The following is a 16,366-nucleotide window of genomic DNA, read 5'->3' on the forward strand; positions in this document are numbered from 1 at the left end:
TCCATCTTATAGTCTTTACAAATTTCAGTTCTACAATCAGAGTTTAAAACCTATAAAATTTCCCGACGAGAGTACATCTTTCTCCAAAATATGCTGAAACTCCGTCTCTGCGATAAAAATCGTGACGAGGATGCGTTCCCCTAAATTCATCATAGAGATGGATGAAAGGGAAAAGATAATAATTCAGTTAATGAAAAAAATGATAATCTCCTTTTTTATTTTTCTCCCATCATTTTTTTCATTAATTTATTGTTATTATTTTCTTTTTCATCATAGAAATAATGAAAGGGAAGACAATAACTAATGAAAAAAATTATATAATCCCTTTCTTATTACTTTTTTTAGTTACTATCTTCTCTCTAAAATTTTATCTGGGTCTTCTAGATGAAAGCAAAGGGCGCGCTTTGTATTCTAGTAATGTAAAAAATAAAAATGAAAAAAAAAAAAATAAAAAATAAAAAATGAAAAAATAATTTACACATTTCACAAATTCGTATAAATATCGCCAACATTGACGCTCCTTCGAAAACGATCTGCGTTTCACACGAAATAACGCGGCGCGACTTCGTGAACACCCTGTATAATTATATGCACCACGTATACACGTCCTACCACGCGTTCGGTGAGCAGCGAGAGAAGCGTGGGGTCGCTGCTCGTCCGTTTCTGGAGCTTTCTGTCTGAAACCTGCGCCGGCACACACCACACACGCGTGCGGTGGCATACTGAACTGAGAGTGAGAATTTACGAGAATTCGCACGAGTCATCGTCGAACGTGTGTCTTTCGTCTTTCGCACCACGAGTGAATCGTACGGTCGTCGGAGAACGTGATAGAGAGGCTCAACATTTCCGGCGTGCGTGATGAGCGATCAGGTAAGCTGTTGCAACGAGGCACCCACGTTGTGGGTGGCCGTAAATTACGCGCGCGATCACTACGGCGAAGGCGTGCTCTCGGCGTTTCCTCGGGAACGCGTCCTCGCGTTCCGCGAGGTCGACGATTGTCCTCTCCTCCTCCTCCTTCTCCCTTCGGCGAATCTCGCCCGCGTGTATGAGACGATTCGTCTCTCCTCGAAACCGATCGCAACGAAACGGAGCAAGGACACGCGACAAGGCTAGATCAAGGATAAATAGATAATAAAAGATCGTGAGCTGATCCGATTAAAGTTATTAAGATTAAAAGTCTGGCTAATTAATATAGCCATTAACATTAACCTGAGAGATTCTGGCATCCTTCTGTGTCAATATCTGCATGACTGAGTATTTTATACATATATTATATACATGTGTGTGTGGCTTTGCAGGTAGCTTTGTTGAAGGAGAGAGGGAACGCCGCTTTACAGACAGGCAATTACGATGAGGCCATTAAATGCTACACGGACGCGATCAACCTGGACGGCAACAATCACGTACTCTACAGCAACCGCTCGGCGGCGTACGCAAAGTCCGAGAAGTATCAGCAGGCATTGGAGGACGCCGAGAAGACCGTCAGTTTGAAGCCGGACTGGGGAAAGGGTTACTCGCGCAAGGGCAGCGCTCTCGCTTACCTGGGCAGATACGACGAGTCTATCCGGGCTTACGAGAAGGGCCTACAGCTGGATCCGAACAATGCGCAGCTCAGAAGCAGTATGGCCGAGGTGAGGGCCCAGAAAACCGCCGCCGCGACCAATCCATTCAACTCGCCGGACATCTTCGTCAAGCTGGCGAGCGATTCCCGAACGAAGGGATATCTAGCTGATCCGGAATACATGAAACTGCTGCAGGAACTGCGAACCAATCCACAGAGTCTCGGTACCAAGCTACAAGACACCAGAGTGCTCACCACCCTTAGCGTGCTGTTAGGAATGAGCGCCGACATGGAGGAGGCAATGGAAACCGAGCCGATGAATCCGCCGGAGCCACCGAAAGCCAAACCGGAACCGAAGCCCCAGAAGAAGGAGGAGGATAATCTTCCGCCTGAAAAGAGAAAAGCCTTAGAGGAGAAGAAACTCGGCAACGAGGCTTACAAAAAGAGAAGCTTCGAGGAAGCTCTGCAGCATTACAACAAAGCTGTGGAATTGGACCCGACGGAAATCGTTTACTTGTTGAACATAGCGGCGGTGTACTTCGAGCAGAAGGAGTATCAGAAATGTATCGCTCAGTGCGAGAAAGCCATTGAGGTCGGTAGGGAGAACAGAGCGGATTTCAAATTGATAGCGAAAGCGTTCACGAGAATCGGTCACGCTTACAAAAAAATGGAGAATTGGAAGCAGGCTAAGGTGTATTACGAAAAGTCCATGTCCGAGCACAGAACGCCGGAGATTAAAACCTTACTCTCGGATATAGACAAAATAATCAGGGAGGAAGAGAGGAAGGCTTACATCGACCCGGAGAAGGCGGAAGAGGAGAAGGAATTTGGGAATCAAAAGTACAAAGATGGCGATTATCCCGCGGCTATAAAGCATTATTCCGAGGCAATCCGGAGAAATCCGGACGATCCCAAATATTACAGCAACAGAGCGGCCTGTTACACCAAACTGGCGGCGTTCGACCTCGGTTTGAAGGATTGCGAGAAGGTGGTCGAGCTGGATCCCAAGTTCATCAAGGGATGGATTAGGAAAGGAAAGATTCTTCAGGCCATGCAACAGCCGGGAAAAGCCCTGTCGGCGTATCAGAAGGCTCTCGAACTGGATCCGCAGAACAGCGAAGCGTTAGAGGGCTATCGCTCTTGCGCCGTATCCGCTACCTCCAATCCGGAAGAAGTTAGAAAGAGAGCGATGGCGGATCCAGAGATCCAGGGCATATTGCGAGATCCAGCCATGAGGCTCATCTTGGAACAAATGCAGAGCGATCCAAGAGCTTTACAAGAGTAAGTATTATATTAAAAACATATACCGGAATTATAGATATAGGATGGGAGTTGGGATCGAACAGGATCGAAGTAGAATCGTCAATTCGTAGTCAACCGCTTTCTTACGGAGCCACTCATCATCCCAGCAACTTTACTATACTTACTCTTTACTTTGTATTAACCCTCGGAAGGCAGAGGCCGGATTACTCGTGATCCATGCCTTGACTCTGTTTTGTTTAGACTGTTGTACGGCTCAAGGAGTCTTGAGCTCCAAACAAAATAACAAATCAAGTAAATAACATTCTCATATAAAAATTTATTTTGCAACACATACAAGAGAAACTTTACTATGAGTCAGAAGAAGTTTCAGGCGTTCCTCTTCCGAGGATTAATACACTACCGAATGTTCTTTGGAAATTCAACGATCATTCCCTTCTAAAATAATTTATCTATTTCCCTGTTTAATGATACGAATGTTTAATGAACCTTTTTTTTTTTTACAGCCATTTGAAGAACCCTGATATAGCTGCAAAATTGCAAAAACTTTTGGAATCTGGTCTCATCGCTATCCATTGAAGATGTAAGGAACCGCATACAACATACTTGTAATAAAAGAAGAATAACACTGCTGTCATAAGTTCCTTTAATATTAAGGAAATTCGCATTCGTGTATTGCAGATATATTAGCCATATGGGATACTTATCGTCATATTGCTCTGCTGTCACAAATTCCTTTAATATTGAGGAAATTCGCATTCGCGTATCGCAGATACATTAGCCATATGGGATATTTATCGTCATATTGCTCTTAAAATCTGTGTTCAAAAAGCCATTTAGAATAAAAGTTACATTATACATATGATTCTTTCGTGCAAACGCAGTGGCCTTTAGTGTCATCGATGACTTTTGCATTACAAGACTTGTTACGGTGATCACGTGTGTAACGATACATATATATACATATAGTGAGGCTCTTTGTGCAAAAATGAAGTGTAATTGTGAAGCTGGTGAACTCTTAATATGTAATATTTACATTTAAAAGGAAACTTACTCCGATGGCTGAATCGTGAATATCATCACTTTGGAAGTTGATAGCGTTATTATATGTTTTAGGTAATAAAATCGTCTAAAACTAGAAAAATAATCCTTTAAGATAGTAAAAGTTTTCCGTAAAATTATTTCTGTATATGATGCACACACTAACATTTCTTTTAAAAGTTAATTTAGTGCTTTTAGTACTAAAATTAGTCATAATAATATAATGAATGCGAAGTCAGACTAAGGCGACAACCGATAAGAGGAATGCTTCGAATAAACATCTTTTTAAACCGAGTTTTCTACTTGGGAACATTTATTGTCCTTATTAACACCTCTGTTATATCTACTTAAAAACTATCCTGATTATAATAGGATACGATTATTCTAAGACTTCATAACGCACTGATATTATTGTATTTCTTATCATAGTCCTCTTTTATTTTCCTATAAAGTTTATATAATATAAAAAACAGTTTATATATATACCAATTTTCAATTATCATATTTGTAATGTTTCCACAACTTGTAATTTGTTGCAAATATTATTAAATTATCAAAAATTATACACATTTTATAATACATTACAGTAGGCGATTTTTGACGATCTTTAGATATACCAAGGTTGCTCTTGGTAGGGGCGGATCTTATTCTGTTAAGATGTACCGCTAAAACATATTGATTGTTAACATTACGCCAAAAAAAACATTGTTCTTTTCAATACGCGCGAAACTTGTGCTTATAGTATAAATGTGATTGAAACACCAAGTCCAAGATAAATTTTACACGAAATAAATATGTAAAATACATTGTTTACATCTATTTGTGTTATATTTGGCGCGTATTTGCAACTTAACAACAAGTACCAACAGGTATCCTGGTTCATTACTTGGTATAGCGTAATATCAACCAACTAGGTACCAAAACGGCTATATCACGAATTATCAAACACGCGAAAATGTTCTGGTACAGTTTGGTACACTTTGGTTGTTATACTAGAGTCACGCCAAAAATCGCCTAATATAATACTATCATGCCGCATACTACAATGATACGTGCGAAAAATCCAGATGTATATTGCGAACATATAAAAAATTATTTTTTCCTCGTTTTCCTTATGTGAGATTTCATACATAAAGTATCTTTCAAAAAGCTATCAATGATGAAAAATGAAATTAAGAAAATCTCGATGGAGATCACAGTAAACTTCAACCGTTTACATGTGTATGTGTGTTATCTCCTGGATGCACGAAAAGACAATAAAAAAAATAATAAGTTTTCTTGATTGTAGACTTTATAAATAAAATATTCTTATTTTAACCATGCGTTGTATCGTCTTCGACGAAATCGGCCGCTTCTTCCCGCGTCACGCATTCGACATGCGAAACTTTATTTCTGAACTTCACTCCATAGAATTTGTTCGCATGGTGCAGTAATTCCGGTCTACAAAACAAATACATTTTAATTTTTTTTACATTGACCGATAACCATAATAATTCTGTCATCTTAAAACGAGCGTGAATCAGGCTCAAAATCCCTTACAAGACACTAATTCTATTACCTGAATGTCGTGGTAATGAACTGGGCATCGGAACTAAGTTCGTGGATCATATCTGCTACCGCCTTTCTGTGTTGCGCATCTAACGCCTGATCGATTTCGTCGAACAAGTAAAACGGTGCAGGATCGCACTTTTGTATCGCGAATATCAGGGCCAACGCTACGAGTGATTTTTGTCCACCAGATAATTGATTCATCTCTCGCATTTCGCCTCTGTGTCCCGTGAATGACACTTTTATGCCTAGAAATAATATAGATCTAAGTTTTTGAAATCATAAATAAAAAATATATATCACACAAATATAGCTAGCTCAAAGAACAAAATAAATTAAATTTTTAAATAAATTTTTCTTATTATATTGCACAAAATATTTGAGTCATATACATATATAAATCTATTTCCTCACCTACGCCAATAAATCTATCAGAATCTGATGGCTCCGCTGTCCCATCATCTCCTTCATCGCCGTCCGCAGTCCTCATAACCAATTGTGCATGCCCCGAAGGTACAAGTTTTTTGAATACTTCACTGAAATATTTGCTCACCTTAAAAAAAAAAAAAAGATTGTCACATGAAATTGTGTTTAAGAGTATGTTATCGTAATAGATTAATATATCAATATTAATCCTCCACTGTTAAGTCAAGTCTAAACGATACACTATACAATATATATGTATATGTATAAAAACAGACATACCTGTTTAAACGTAAATTGTATCGCTTCACATTTGCGCTGTTCAAGTACCGACATGAGTTCTTTTATTTTCTCGTCGCCTCGGTCCAATTCTTCTTTCCGTTTCACTAATCTTTCTTTCTGATCGCTGAAGGACATGAACTGATCCAAAGCTTTTTTATTTACATGGCTAGAAAAAACATAATAAATACGTTAAGAAACAACAGTCTTTAATTAAAATAGTAACAGTAGATAATTATTAATAATTTTTGCTTTTAATCAGTTTACTACATTTAAATAGAAAAAAATATGCACCTATATTTTTTTAGATGATTATTTGCCTTTTCCATTTCTTTAAACAGCTGTTTCGTGGACATTGTATTAAACCTAGAATAAGCCTCGTGACTAGGCAACGCGCCGAGTTCAGTAATCTTCTGTGTACATTCCACTATTTTCTGCTGCAAGATATTTAACTTGCTTGCTAATTTCTCTAAATCTTTCGCGTCTGCTTCTATTTTCTCTTGCGCCTCTTTTTCTTTCAATTTCCATTTTTCGACTTCAGCAGACTCCAATTTTTGCTAAACGTACGACAAAATGGACGAATTAAGGATTATATTACTTAAACATATACAAGTGATTACTGTGTTTTTAAATACTTACTTTCTTCATTGCACTGGTCACTTTTTCATTCTGGGCTTTGAAGTCCTCGTTTACTTTCACTAGTCTCTTTTCGATATCCGCCAACTGAATTTTTGATGAGTCAAGCTGCCGCTGTCGATCCTCAACTGAAATCTCTTGTAAAGCTTGGACCAGCTCATCCTTTCTTCTTACTAAGTTGTTTGTTAATAAGTTTTCTAACTTATTCTTCTCTGCTTCTAATTGCATTCGTTTCGCAAACGCTTCTTTGTTTTCTTTCGTTAAGCGTCTAATGTCGTCATTTAAAGTGTCAACCTACAAAAATCGATAATCAGTAAAGTTTCAAATCTTTACCCGAGGTGGAGAAAAAGAAATGAGGATATGTTATTCTTCAATTCAACTACATTGAAAATTCGTTCTTTACGCGCACCTGATGCTGATCCGCGACGGATAACTGCGCCATGAGTTCTTGATGTAACTCACTCTCTAGGCCATCTTTAGTTGCGCGCATTGCTTCCAAACTTGATGTGCACTGTGCAAGACTTCTTTCTTTCGGAGTCCGGTACCTTTCTATAGCACTCAATTCTTCCTTCATAAGACGTATCTCTGCTTTTATTTTATCATATATATCTCTGTCAAGTAAATGATAAAACACTGATTAATCTTCACATAATTGAAATTGATAATAAAATTTCACCATTTATTTCAATAATTAAATATAAATATTTAAATACTATATCAAATGTAAAATTTGACATTAACACTAATTATAATTCTAAGTTAAAGATATTATTTAATTACTTACTTAGCTTTACTATTTTTGGTCTCAGTTTTCTGCATTTCGCTAACGTAAGAACTAATATTTTGATCCGCCTTTCTGATTTCGTCCTTAAGCGTCGTTAATTGGGTCTCGAGAGTAGAGATCTGTGACATTAATTCCGATCTTGTTTTCTGTATCTCGAGCCGTGACCTGAGTGTATTGAAATATCCGCCAGTTAAGGAGCCTTTGGATGAAACCTGGTCTCCTTCTAACGTAACGCAATCTAAGCCGGAATCCCGCGCCAAAGTCGTTGCTGCCTCCAAATTACGACAGATCAAAGTCTTTCCAAATATATATCTATATTTGACAAAAAGATAATAGGAATAATATCAAGTCTGTATATCACAAAGAAATGTAACAAGAAAAAAATATTTATTTTATATGCTTTTACCTTAGCGCTTTATCAAATTTGGGATCGTAATTCAACTTGGATATCATGGGTATAGCATCGGAGGTCTGCGGATAATCGATGTCCTTCACGTGAAGTCTATTTAGAGGCATAAAAGTTACTTCTCCCGGCAACCGTTGATTGTTCATTTCTTTTAAAATTTTCGTGCCGAACTTATCGGTCTCCACAATATGATGGAACAATCGATTCCCAGCGGTTACTTCAACAGCCATATAAACGCTCTTGTCGCAGTTGAAATTTTCAATTACAGGCCCATAGTAGCTGCTCACTTCATTAGCCATATCTTTTCGTCCACTATAAAACCGAAGATATTACTCGTAATGTTATCATCATCATCATAAGTTTTCAATAGCAGCGTTTAGAAATCTTTTAAATTATGTAGTATACTTATGTCAAAAAAAAATTAATCTTACCGAAAAGTGTCTAGCACTTTACGTACGCTGTCCCTGCCATTCAAAATAGGCTTGCCAGCCATGGATCTTAGACTCTGATCTGCTTTCGCTAAATCTTCCTTCAGACCAGATAGATTTAATTGCAATACACTCTCTTGCCGATACCTGCAATTTGACGCACTCAGCTTGTAAAATTCTAAGATTTCTAAGTAACGCGTATGTTAATTTAGTAAATTGAACATACTGTTCTTTTCGTGTTGCTTGACACTGATCCTTTGATTTCGTGAGCTCGTAATATTGTTTGTTATGATCGTCTATTGACGCACGTTGTCGTTCCATCTCACGTGTGTGATCTCCTATTTTCTTCTCCAAGGCATCATGTTTCTCTGCATCACGTTTTAAATCTTCGCTTATCTTTTTCTGATGCTCTTCTTTATCCTTTATCTGTTTCGTGAGTTGCTTAAGTTCATTTTGTATCCACTTGTCTCTTTCATCCTATAAAAAATAAATCTCTTTAAAATATCTTACTAGACCTCAAGTAGAACGAAAATGTAATTTAAATTATTCTAATAATCGTGATTTTTTTTCTCTTTTACCTTAGTAGTGAATTGACTGCCACGACCTTGTTTAGCATACAGCTCTTTACGTTTCTGCTCTTTTAATTGCAAGTCTCGCGTACATTCTTCCTCAACACGTTTCATTTGTTCATACTGTAAAGAAGGTTTTCTATATTAATATATTGGATTAATTATATTGGACTAAATATATTAAATATCTGAATATTTTCTCACCTTTGGCTTAAGATCCTTTAGCTCGTCTTCCCGAAGACCGATTTGAGTTTTCAATTTTTCTAACTCTTGTTGAGCACGTTTCTTGCTGTCATTATCACCTTTTACCTCCTCCAGCAAGTCGTTAATCGTAAAAGTCAACTTGTTTTTCTCTTTTAGTAATTGCTGCTGCTCTGCACTGCATTACAAATATTTTATTACAAATATTTTTTCTCTGCTATGTTTTTATCCATTTTATACAATCTTTGGCACACGTTACCTGAGAGTGTCTCTTTCTTCTTTGGCAGTCTGCACTTCTTTCTTCGCTTCCTTCAGCCTCTTCGTAGCTGCACGTACCATCTCTTGCGCAGTTTTTGCTTCGGCACCCAATTTCGCCTGTTCGGCTCCACTATTCGCTCTTGACTCCTCGAGCTCTTCTAATTTCCTTTTATTTTCCTTAAGTTCGCGTTCGTGGATCGTATATTCTAAGCAACGACGTTGCTTGTCCCAACGTTGATACTCTTTCAGTTCCTCTTTCTCTTCCTCGAGCGTTTTTAAACGCTCCTCTGTAATAAATTAATTACTTTTATTTGTAATTTATTTATCCTGAAAATATTTCGTTAATTTTGATCTTTACCTATTGTTCGCAGAAAATCCTCGATTTTTTCTAGTTTCCCTTCTGTTTCTTTCAAAATAGATTTTGATTCTTCTCTTCTGTCATCGTATACTCTAGTACCTGCTACCTCTCTTAATAGCTTTAATCTGTGCGAATCTGGTGCTGTTGCCATTTGGTTTATCTGCAAAACAATTATATTATACTAAAGATAATTATACTAAGATAAATATGTGCTACGTTAACGAACCTTTCCTTGCTTCACAATGTAGTATGGATTGGATCGAGAAAATCCTGCCGACTCCAATAAATTCATCACGTCGTTTCTTGTTACAATCTTTTTGTTGAGAAAATATTGATCCTTCTTGGAGCCAATCACTCTTCTTAAGTAGACCTCATCTTTATCAATCTGTAAATAAAAGATTGCATGTATTATTTATTACAAAATAATATAAATCTAGATCAAATATAAAGTAATATTAAGAATATATATATTTTTATATATATATTTATAATTATATATAAAAATAAGTTACAATAACTTTAGCTAGTGATGTAAACTAGTTATTTTTACCGGTAATCTTCCATCGGTGTTATCAAATATGATTTCTACGTGGGCAGATATAACACGAGGTCCCGTTCCTTCGTGCAGCAGCGCCTGCCTCTGCTCAGGTCTGAGATGAGAGAACTCATCGCTCAAGACAAATTGAATGGCGTAGAAGAAGTTACTCTTGCCAGATCCGTTTCTGCCAACTTTGAAGAAAATATCCAGTTACGACATATATATATATAATCGTACTAATTGCACATTAAATCTGCATAAGATCATTAGCTACGTACCCACTACATTGTGCTTCGAATCGAAAGGTTCAACAACTGTTTGTTCACGGTACGACTTGAATCCTTGGATAATTACCTGTTACAATGCAAATCCACAATGAGTACATGTAATGTCTAATGCATTAAAAGTAATCTCACTAATTCAATAAGAATCACGGTGACAACTGTACACTAATACTTTAAACGGAGCTCTGGAGTACTAGCTTAGGAGACAGTAACTTATAATTTACGGTAATTCCACATGAAACAGTATAGTACTCCAAAATTTAAGAAATGGAGCAGACAAAGAAAATATGAAAACGGAGCAGTGGACTCTAATGAAGGCTGATGGCAGAAAACGAGACGTAGGTGCTTACGTCTATCGTAGTCGTGGACGTAAAGTAAGACGGAGGAGTCGTGACAGGCTATTGTACAAACGACAAACGTCTCGTTCTCTGCCATCAGCCGAAGAGACGAGGAGTAGACCACCCGTCAAGCGTGGCGCGTTTAGGGTTGCGACGCGATTTACTCGCGATTTTGCTCACGTTACCTGTTTGATGTACATGATGCGACGGGAAGTCAGACGCGCATATCATTCGTGTCGGCGTTGGACGGGGACGCGGTCGGGCATACGAGAGTCCCAGACGCCAAACGCGACGAAAACATTCGACCGATTTGTTGGCAGAGCGACATTTGTATAACACGCAGGCTGGCGGCCGCCGAAAAGTCCCCAGGTTTGGGCGGGAGAGACGCGGCTGACGGCTGACGGTCCTCGTTCGGGAAAAAAAATACGACGCGGTCGGAGCAAACCACTGGAGCAAATGCGCAAGCAAACGATTCTCATCAGAAAGCGATTCTGATTGGTCAAGTACAAGGTCTGTTCTTTGTCGCTGGATTGTCTGCCTTCGAAGTCCAAGTATAATATATAATTTCGATATAATAATTACATTAATGCAGGTAACATAATTAATATATATATATATATATTAAAGAAAAAGAGAAAAGAGAAAGCTGAGCTTCTATTTAGCCGAACTTCTTGCACAGTTCATCTTTTTTCTTTTTCTCTCCAACGTGAAAAGAAAAATAGGAAAGATGAACAGTGCGAGAAGTTCAGCTAAAAAGAACAGGCTTCCTGGGTGCTTTATGAATTAACCTATATATAGCATAGCATGACATTTTGAAGAGCCTTGTAGAGTAGAGTCGCGTCAAAACACCTTCGAGCCAGTCCGAGCTCCGAGACATCCGACCCCGATGCATCTCCGGGTCTCCGGGATGTACCGTACGGCACGATGAGCATATTGAGCATCGGATGCCAGCAGATTAAAGCAGAAGTGTGGAAATTGCTTGTTTTAAGCGAATAAGATCCGTCACTGACCGCGATGGCATCAAGCAGAAGTACGAGAGAAGTTCTGCTATCGCTAGTGGACGATATTGAGTTAATAGCGAAGTAAGTTATAGTTGCTACAAATAATAGGTGTTAATTAATGTCATTATAATTGATGTTCCTAGATTTAATATCATTCCTTGATTAAAAGAAGAATTGGATATTTTACATAACTGGAGTATATAAGAATACACTTCGGAGGAGAATTTTAAAAGAAATTTGTAGTTAACAGATTATTCTAATCTTTACAGGTTGTTCTCTCTTGTGTATTGTATATATGTTTTCTTGTCAGTTTAAATATATCGTCCTGTTTTTTTCTTTTTCAGGGAGATGATAGAAAACACAATCGCTCAAAAGCCTTCAAAACTCTCGAGCACAGAGCACGCTCAGTTAACCGAATTGTTGGTAGCTAAGGATAACGAGTTAAAGGCGACGCTGAAACGGGCTGCCGAGCAAGCTAAGATCAACCTGAAGATGGAGGCGTTGAAAGCTGAGGTAGAGAGGCAGGATCAGGATATTCAGCAGCTGCAGCGACAACTGAAGGAAGCGGAACAGATCTTGGCTACTGCGATTTATCAAGCGAAGCAGAAATTACAATCTATCGCGCGTGCCAATAAAAGGCCGGTTCCTTCGGAGGAGCTTATTAAGTATGCGCACAGAATAAGCGCAACCAACGCAATTTGCGCGCCTTTAACGTGGCAGCAGGGAGATCCCAGAAGGCCATATCCCACGGATATCGAAATGAGATTAGGGTATCTGGGACGATTGAGCGATCTACCTTTAAACGGACAGTTGCTCGGGTCTCATCCAGGTATACCTGATTTACATAGGGCGGGACATCCTGCTGGAGGTAAAGTATCTTTCATATACACATATACTACACTTGACTTAACAAGAATAAGCAGATTTTCAAGGAATTCCTATTGTTGTTGTTTCAGAACCACCCGTTTCGCAATCGAACCAATTTGCCTGGCATCCATCGGGAGAGATTCATATGTCGGTTGGTGGGCAGGGTAGCGTGGCTGTGAATACGCATAAACAAGAAACAGAAGACGTCGAAGTTATGTCTACGGACTCCTCGAGTAGCTCGTCTAGTGATTCTCAATAGAGTAATATATATAATAATTAAAAATAACAATAAGTATAAATATCATTACATCATGTCTGAAATGCGTAAGGTATTAAATTTCTATAAAGCTCTAGCTATTTGCATGAAATGTGACAAGACTATTGAAAAGAAACTTCAATCATAATCGGTGCATAATGTTACAGTAATATCAATTAACATAAATAATAAAAGTATACGGATATAGTGACGGATTTACATTTTTAGTTGGAAGCTAATGTTCCTAGATCTTTAAAGTTTTACTTACATATGTGTTTGTATATTATAGATAATGCTTTTTGGTTATCTGTTACAAAAATCGACCCGACTGTAGAAATGGGACTCGAATTCCATATCCTTCCAGTCTGGAAGAGAGTAATTTCGCAATTATGCTATAAATGTGCGGTTATTTTTTTTATTAGCGCGCTCAGCGGTTACCATACGCTAAAATTACAACGCTAACAATTACACAATGTATATTGAAAATATCTTATCCAACCGATAAAATTAGAAATATTGATGTCATAGATAAAGGAGATTGCTGTTGCAGCAAAAGAATCGTCAGAAAAAGACAGGAGTAGATATGTCATATCGACCCTTTTTTATTTTTGCCCACATTTGGCTTAGAGATACTGCTGTTGTCTCACTAATCATCTTATAGCATCGATCACAGTACATATAACAAGCATTTATTATTAATATAAAGTTATTTACATGTTATAAAACCATCTTTCCAAGATAGATACATGTATAAAATGTGCAATCAAATAAATTTTCTCTTAATATAATTATTTAATAACGAATAACAAAGTTGTAGTTGAAAAAAAAAAGAAACAAAAACATTACATCAACTTAAAGAAATGTGTCGATACATATCTATTATACACGTCTTTAATATCCTTGAAGTTTAAACTTCATTAACTTATTGTTAGATCCACTAGATCCACAATTGCATATAGAGGAGTATGTTATATAAAAATTAATTCAACATTCATCGTAAGAGGTACATTCCAAAAGAATTTTTGGCATAAATTTATGTAACGTGGCAGAAGCGTAATACATCTCAGGACTGGCCTACAATAAAATAATAAAAACGAACGATAAAATAAAAGTATTCGCACTTTAGTCTAGAATAATTGACATCTGAATTTTTGTACTAACCAGCAAGACTTGTTCATTGAACTGTGATTTTTGAAATAAAACATTTTCATTAGTGAACGTCAAACCAAATAACTTGCAATCCGCCTGGATTTTACTTATATCTTTGTAGAATAAAAGTTCTTGCAATTTCAGTCCCGGGAACGTCAATACTTTGCTATTATAGCCACAACTCATAATTTGCAGAACATTTCTGGAATATAATACACATTTCTTACCTAGTTATTTTAATAAATTACTTAGCATAGCTTTTCATAATTATTATCGAATATTTTGCGTACGTGTAATAAAAATAAATGAATACCTTTTGAAGCTTTGCAAATTACAAAAAAATGCGCAAGCTAGTATCGGAGGTAACTGCTTAACCAGACGACGAACACAAACGTAGTTTCTTAAATACCAAGCAAGCGATATCCTTGTAGCTAATCGAATTGCTGATGATTTTCTGCACAACGCAAGAAATAAATATGTAAAGATTTAATGATACTAGAGATTCATAATGCACGTGAATGCTTATATAATTTATATTAATAATCCTTTTAAATTTCTTTGACAACCTACTTCAAATCTGACGAAAGCGTAAGAGCCCTTTCTAAAGCCTCGCGATCTCCAATATGGAGAAGAATATATATAGCTTCCATCTCTGACCGGCTATCGTTTAATGTCAGTTTTTCGAGATCTTTGTATACTTCTGTACTATCTGTTGCATCTCCACGACTTCGTTGATCGTACAATACAAGCAGCTGCTTGATGCATTCTAACAAATGTTTGCTATTTATCTTTGCGTCGAATTCCGAAATGTCTCTTTCACACAGCCTAGAAAAAGAACCTGTTTAACAATAATTTTTCAATTTTTTAAAGAGTATAAATTTAATTAACTTGTACCTCTGTGCGGCGTATACGTGAAATCGAACAATTGGTTCCAGAAGAAGAATACTCGTGGTGATATCGACTCTTTGTATTACAGCATCCTGCCGTATTGATCTCAATCGGTCGAATACAAAGTCGTATATCGACGCCCAATCTAAATCCGTTCGCGTGATTATCCTGAAACAATATACGGTAAGTATTACACGAGTCTTGCCATGGATTATAAGCAATGTTCCAATGTTTTATTACGTAGGTATGAAACAAGCATTTTCTGATATTTAGCAGATGCTAATATTTAGCAGTAATTCGTGTACTCTTACAGATGAATCATACTTAAAGAGATAGGCGAAATTACTTGGTGAACAAGTATCGGACAGTGGATAATAATACATGCGGCGGGCGCAACGAATTCGGATCGGTCATGACTTGTCCAGCGGCAGAGCGACTGAAGCATTTTACAGTTCTTGCCGGATCAGCTTTGGGTCTTCTCATGTGTTTCGTACCCTCGTCAATTTCATATTTGTGCAACAAGCCTTCCCTCTCTCTCCTGAATGAAAAATTTCCAGATTTGAGAAGTCAAATTCTTATCGTCGATCGCATATCTCATTACACATTACACATAAAAAATACAAGACAGGTGATAATTTCTTTTTACAGTTGGTGCTAACAACACCAACTATCTTGTCTTGTTTTTGAATGTAAAGAAAAGCAGAAAAATAAATCAACATCATTATCGCGACAAAACTCGATGTCAAAATCCACGTTTCAAAGTTTTAGTTTATAAAACTTTCTGCATCGCTGGAAACTTACATCCGTCGCTCTTTTTCCGGACACATGGAAAGGCATCTTCCCGCTATTACCTCGACGGTCGTCATTGCGCCTCCTTACGCGTTTATCGCCACAGGTTTTATTTTAAAGAGGCATATTATTTATACTATTCACGTGGGAATCAGGCCGCGTTATAAACAACAAACAAACGATTTACCGGTCGACAGGAGTCACGGCCGAACTCAGGTGCACTATATGCACTAAGTGCACTTTAAGCTGCACTTTAACTCCGTATTTTATTTATTATAAATTAAAGAAGAGACATTCGAGATTCGAAAGTTTCGAGGCCGCGAGGTTAAACATATACATGATGTATGTACATACAACAACAGACTTTACTCCGGTTCCCATGGAGACGTACGTCGATCGAAAATACGCAAGATTTCGCACGTCATCGAAATATGAAGTACATACCTGACTCGAGCCATGAGCCACGGAGCTATGTAAGATAAGTCACCGATGAAAAATAATGGC

The 16,366-nt window shown here is 37.6% G+C and overlaps 4 protein-coding genes across 4 annotated transcripts; 2 read left to right on the forward strand and 2 right to left on the reverse strand.

Moving 5' to 3' along the window:
* The first annotated feature begins 650 nt into the window (after nucleotides 1-650).
* On the forward strand, nucleotides 651-4,156 carry LOC112453749 (stress-induced-phosphoprotein 1). The gene is made up of 3 exons (XM_025014662.1): nucleotides 651-870; nucleotides 1,299-2,842; nucleotides 3,328-4,156. Exons 1-3 carry the CDS (start codon nucleotides 859-861, stop codon nucleotides 3,398-3,400), a joined length of 1,629 nt encoding a protein of 542 aa, XP_024870430.1. The 5' UTR covers nucleotides 651-858; the 3' UTR covers nucleotides 3,401-4,156.
* A 754-nt stretch (nucleotides 4,157-4,910) lies between these two features.
* LOC112453740 (structural maintenance of chromosomes protein 3) lies at nucleotides 4,911-11,315 on the reverse strand. The gene is made up of 19 exons (XM_025014652.1): nucleotides 11,098-11,315; nucleotides 10,569-10,644; nucleotides 10,303-10,481; nucleotides 9,979-10,137; nucleotides 9,753-9,912; nucleotides 9,396-9,681; nucleotides 9,140-9,314; nucleotides 8,945-9,058; nucleotides 8,593-8,843; nucleotides 8,370-8,513; nucleotides 7,939-8,250; nucleotides 7,533-7,844; nucleotides 7,158-7,359; nucleotides 6,752-7,042; nucleotides 6,407-6,669; nucleotides 6,116-6,281; nucleotides 5,825-5,963; nucleotides 5,421-5,658; nucleotides 4,911-5,302 (listed from the first exon to the last, which is right to left on the reverse strand). The coding sequence occupies exons 1-19, from the start codon at nucleotides 11,110-11,112 to the stop codon at nucleotides 5,176-5,178; spliced, it is 3,609 nt and encodes a 1,202-aa protein (XP_024870420.1). The 5' UTR covers nucleotides 11,113-11,315; the 3' UTR covers nucleotides 4,911-5,175.
* A 367-nt stretch (nucleotides 11,316-11,682) lies between these two features.
* On the forward strand, nucleotides 11,683-13,832 carry LOC112453766 (mediator of RNA polymerase II transcription subunit 4). The gene is made up of 3 exons (XM_025014683.1): nucleotides 11,683-11,994; nucleotides 12,258-12,781; nucleotides 12,870-13,832. Exons 1-3 carry the CDS (start codon nucleotides 11,927-11,929, stop codon nucleotides 13,037-13,039), a joined length of 762 nt encoding a protein of 253 aa, XP_024870451.1. The 5' UTR covers nucleotides 11,683-11,926; the 3' UTR covers nucleotides 13,040-13,832.
* A 184-nt stretch (nucleotides 13,833-14,016) lies between these two features.
* Nucleotides 14,017-16,230, reverse strand: LOC112453756 (germinal-center associated nuclear protein). Its single transcript, XM_025014672.1, has 6 exons — nucleotides 15,875-16,230; nucleotides 15,420-15,611; nucleotides 15,080-15,241; nucleotides 14,756-15,010; nucleotides 14,499-14,639; nucleotides 14,017-14,387 (listed from the first exon to the last, which is right to left on the reverse strand). The coding sequence occupies exons 1-6, from the start codon at nucleotides 15,937-15,939 to the stop codon at nucleotides 14,159-14,161; spliced, it is 1,044 nt and encodes a 347-aa protein (XP_024870440.1). The 5' UTR covers nucleotides 15,940-16,230; the 3' UTR covers nucleotides 14,017-14,158.
* Between the last annotated feature and the right edge of the window lie 136 nt (nucleotides 16,231-16,366).

This window comes from Temnothorax curvispinosus, unplaced genomic scaffold (genome assembly GCF_003070985.1).
Source record: "Temnothorax curvispinosus isolate PA1 unplaced genomic scaffold, ASM307098v1 QBEX01000345.1, whole genome shotgun sequence".
Classification (NCBI taxonomy): Eukaryota; Metazoa; Arthropoda; class Insecta; order Hymenoptera; family Formicidae; genus Temnothorax; species Temnothorax curvispinosus.

Bases quoted from the DNA above. Each gene is read 5' to 3' on its own strand.
- LOC112453749 (XM_025014662.1), top strand. The intron at 2,843-3,327 runs GTAAGTATTATA...TTTTTTTTACAG, and splicing joins GATCCAAGAGCTTTACAAGA to CCATTTGAAGAACCCTGATA.
- LOC112453740 (XM_025014652.1), bottom strand. The intron at 7,360-7,532 runs GTAAGTAATTAA...TTTACTTGACAG, and splicing joins ACCAAAAATAGTAAAGCTAA to AGATATATATGATAAAATAA. The intron at 6,670-6,751 runs GTAAGTATTTAA...TCGTACGTTTAG, and splicing joins TGACCAGTGCAATGAAGAAA to CAAAAATTGGAGTCTGCTGA.
- LOC112453766 (XM_025014683.1), top strand. From the start codon at position 11,927: ATGGCATCAAGCAGAAGTACGAGAGAAGTTCTGCTATCGCTAGTGGAC. The intron at 11,995-12,257 runs GTAAGTTATAGT...TTTCTTTTTCAG, and splicing joins GATATTGAGTTAATAGCGAA to GGAGATGATAGAAAACACAA. The intron at 12,782-12,869 runs GTAAAGTATCTT...TTGTTGTTTCAG, and splicing joins GGCGGGACATCCTGCTGGAG to AACCACCCGTTTCGCAATCG.
- LOC112453756 (XM_025014672.1), bottom strand. From the start codon at position 15,939: ATGACGACCGTCGAGGTAATAGCGGGAAGATGCCTTTCCATGTGTCCG. The intron at 15,011-15,079 runs GTACAAGTTAAT...TTCTTTTTCTAG, and splicing joins CACGTATACGCCGCACAGAG to GCTGTGTGAAAGAGACATTT. The intron at 14,388-14,498 runs GTATTCATTTAT...ATTATATTCCAG, and splicing joins AATTTGCAAAGCTTCAAAAG to AAATGTTCTGCAAATTATGA.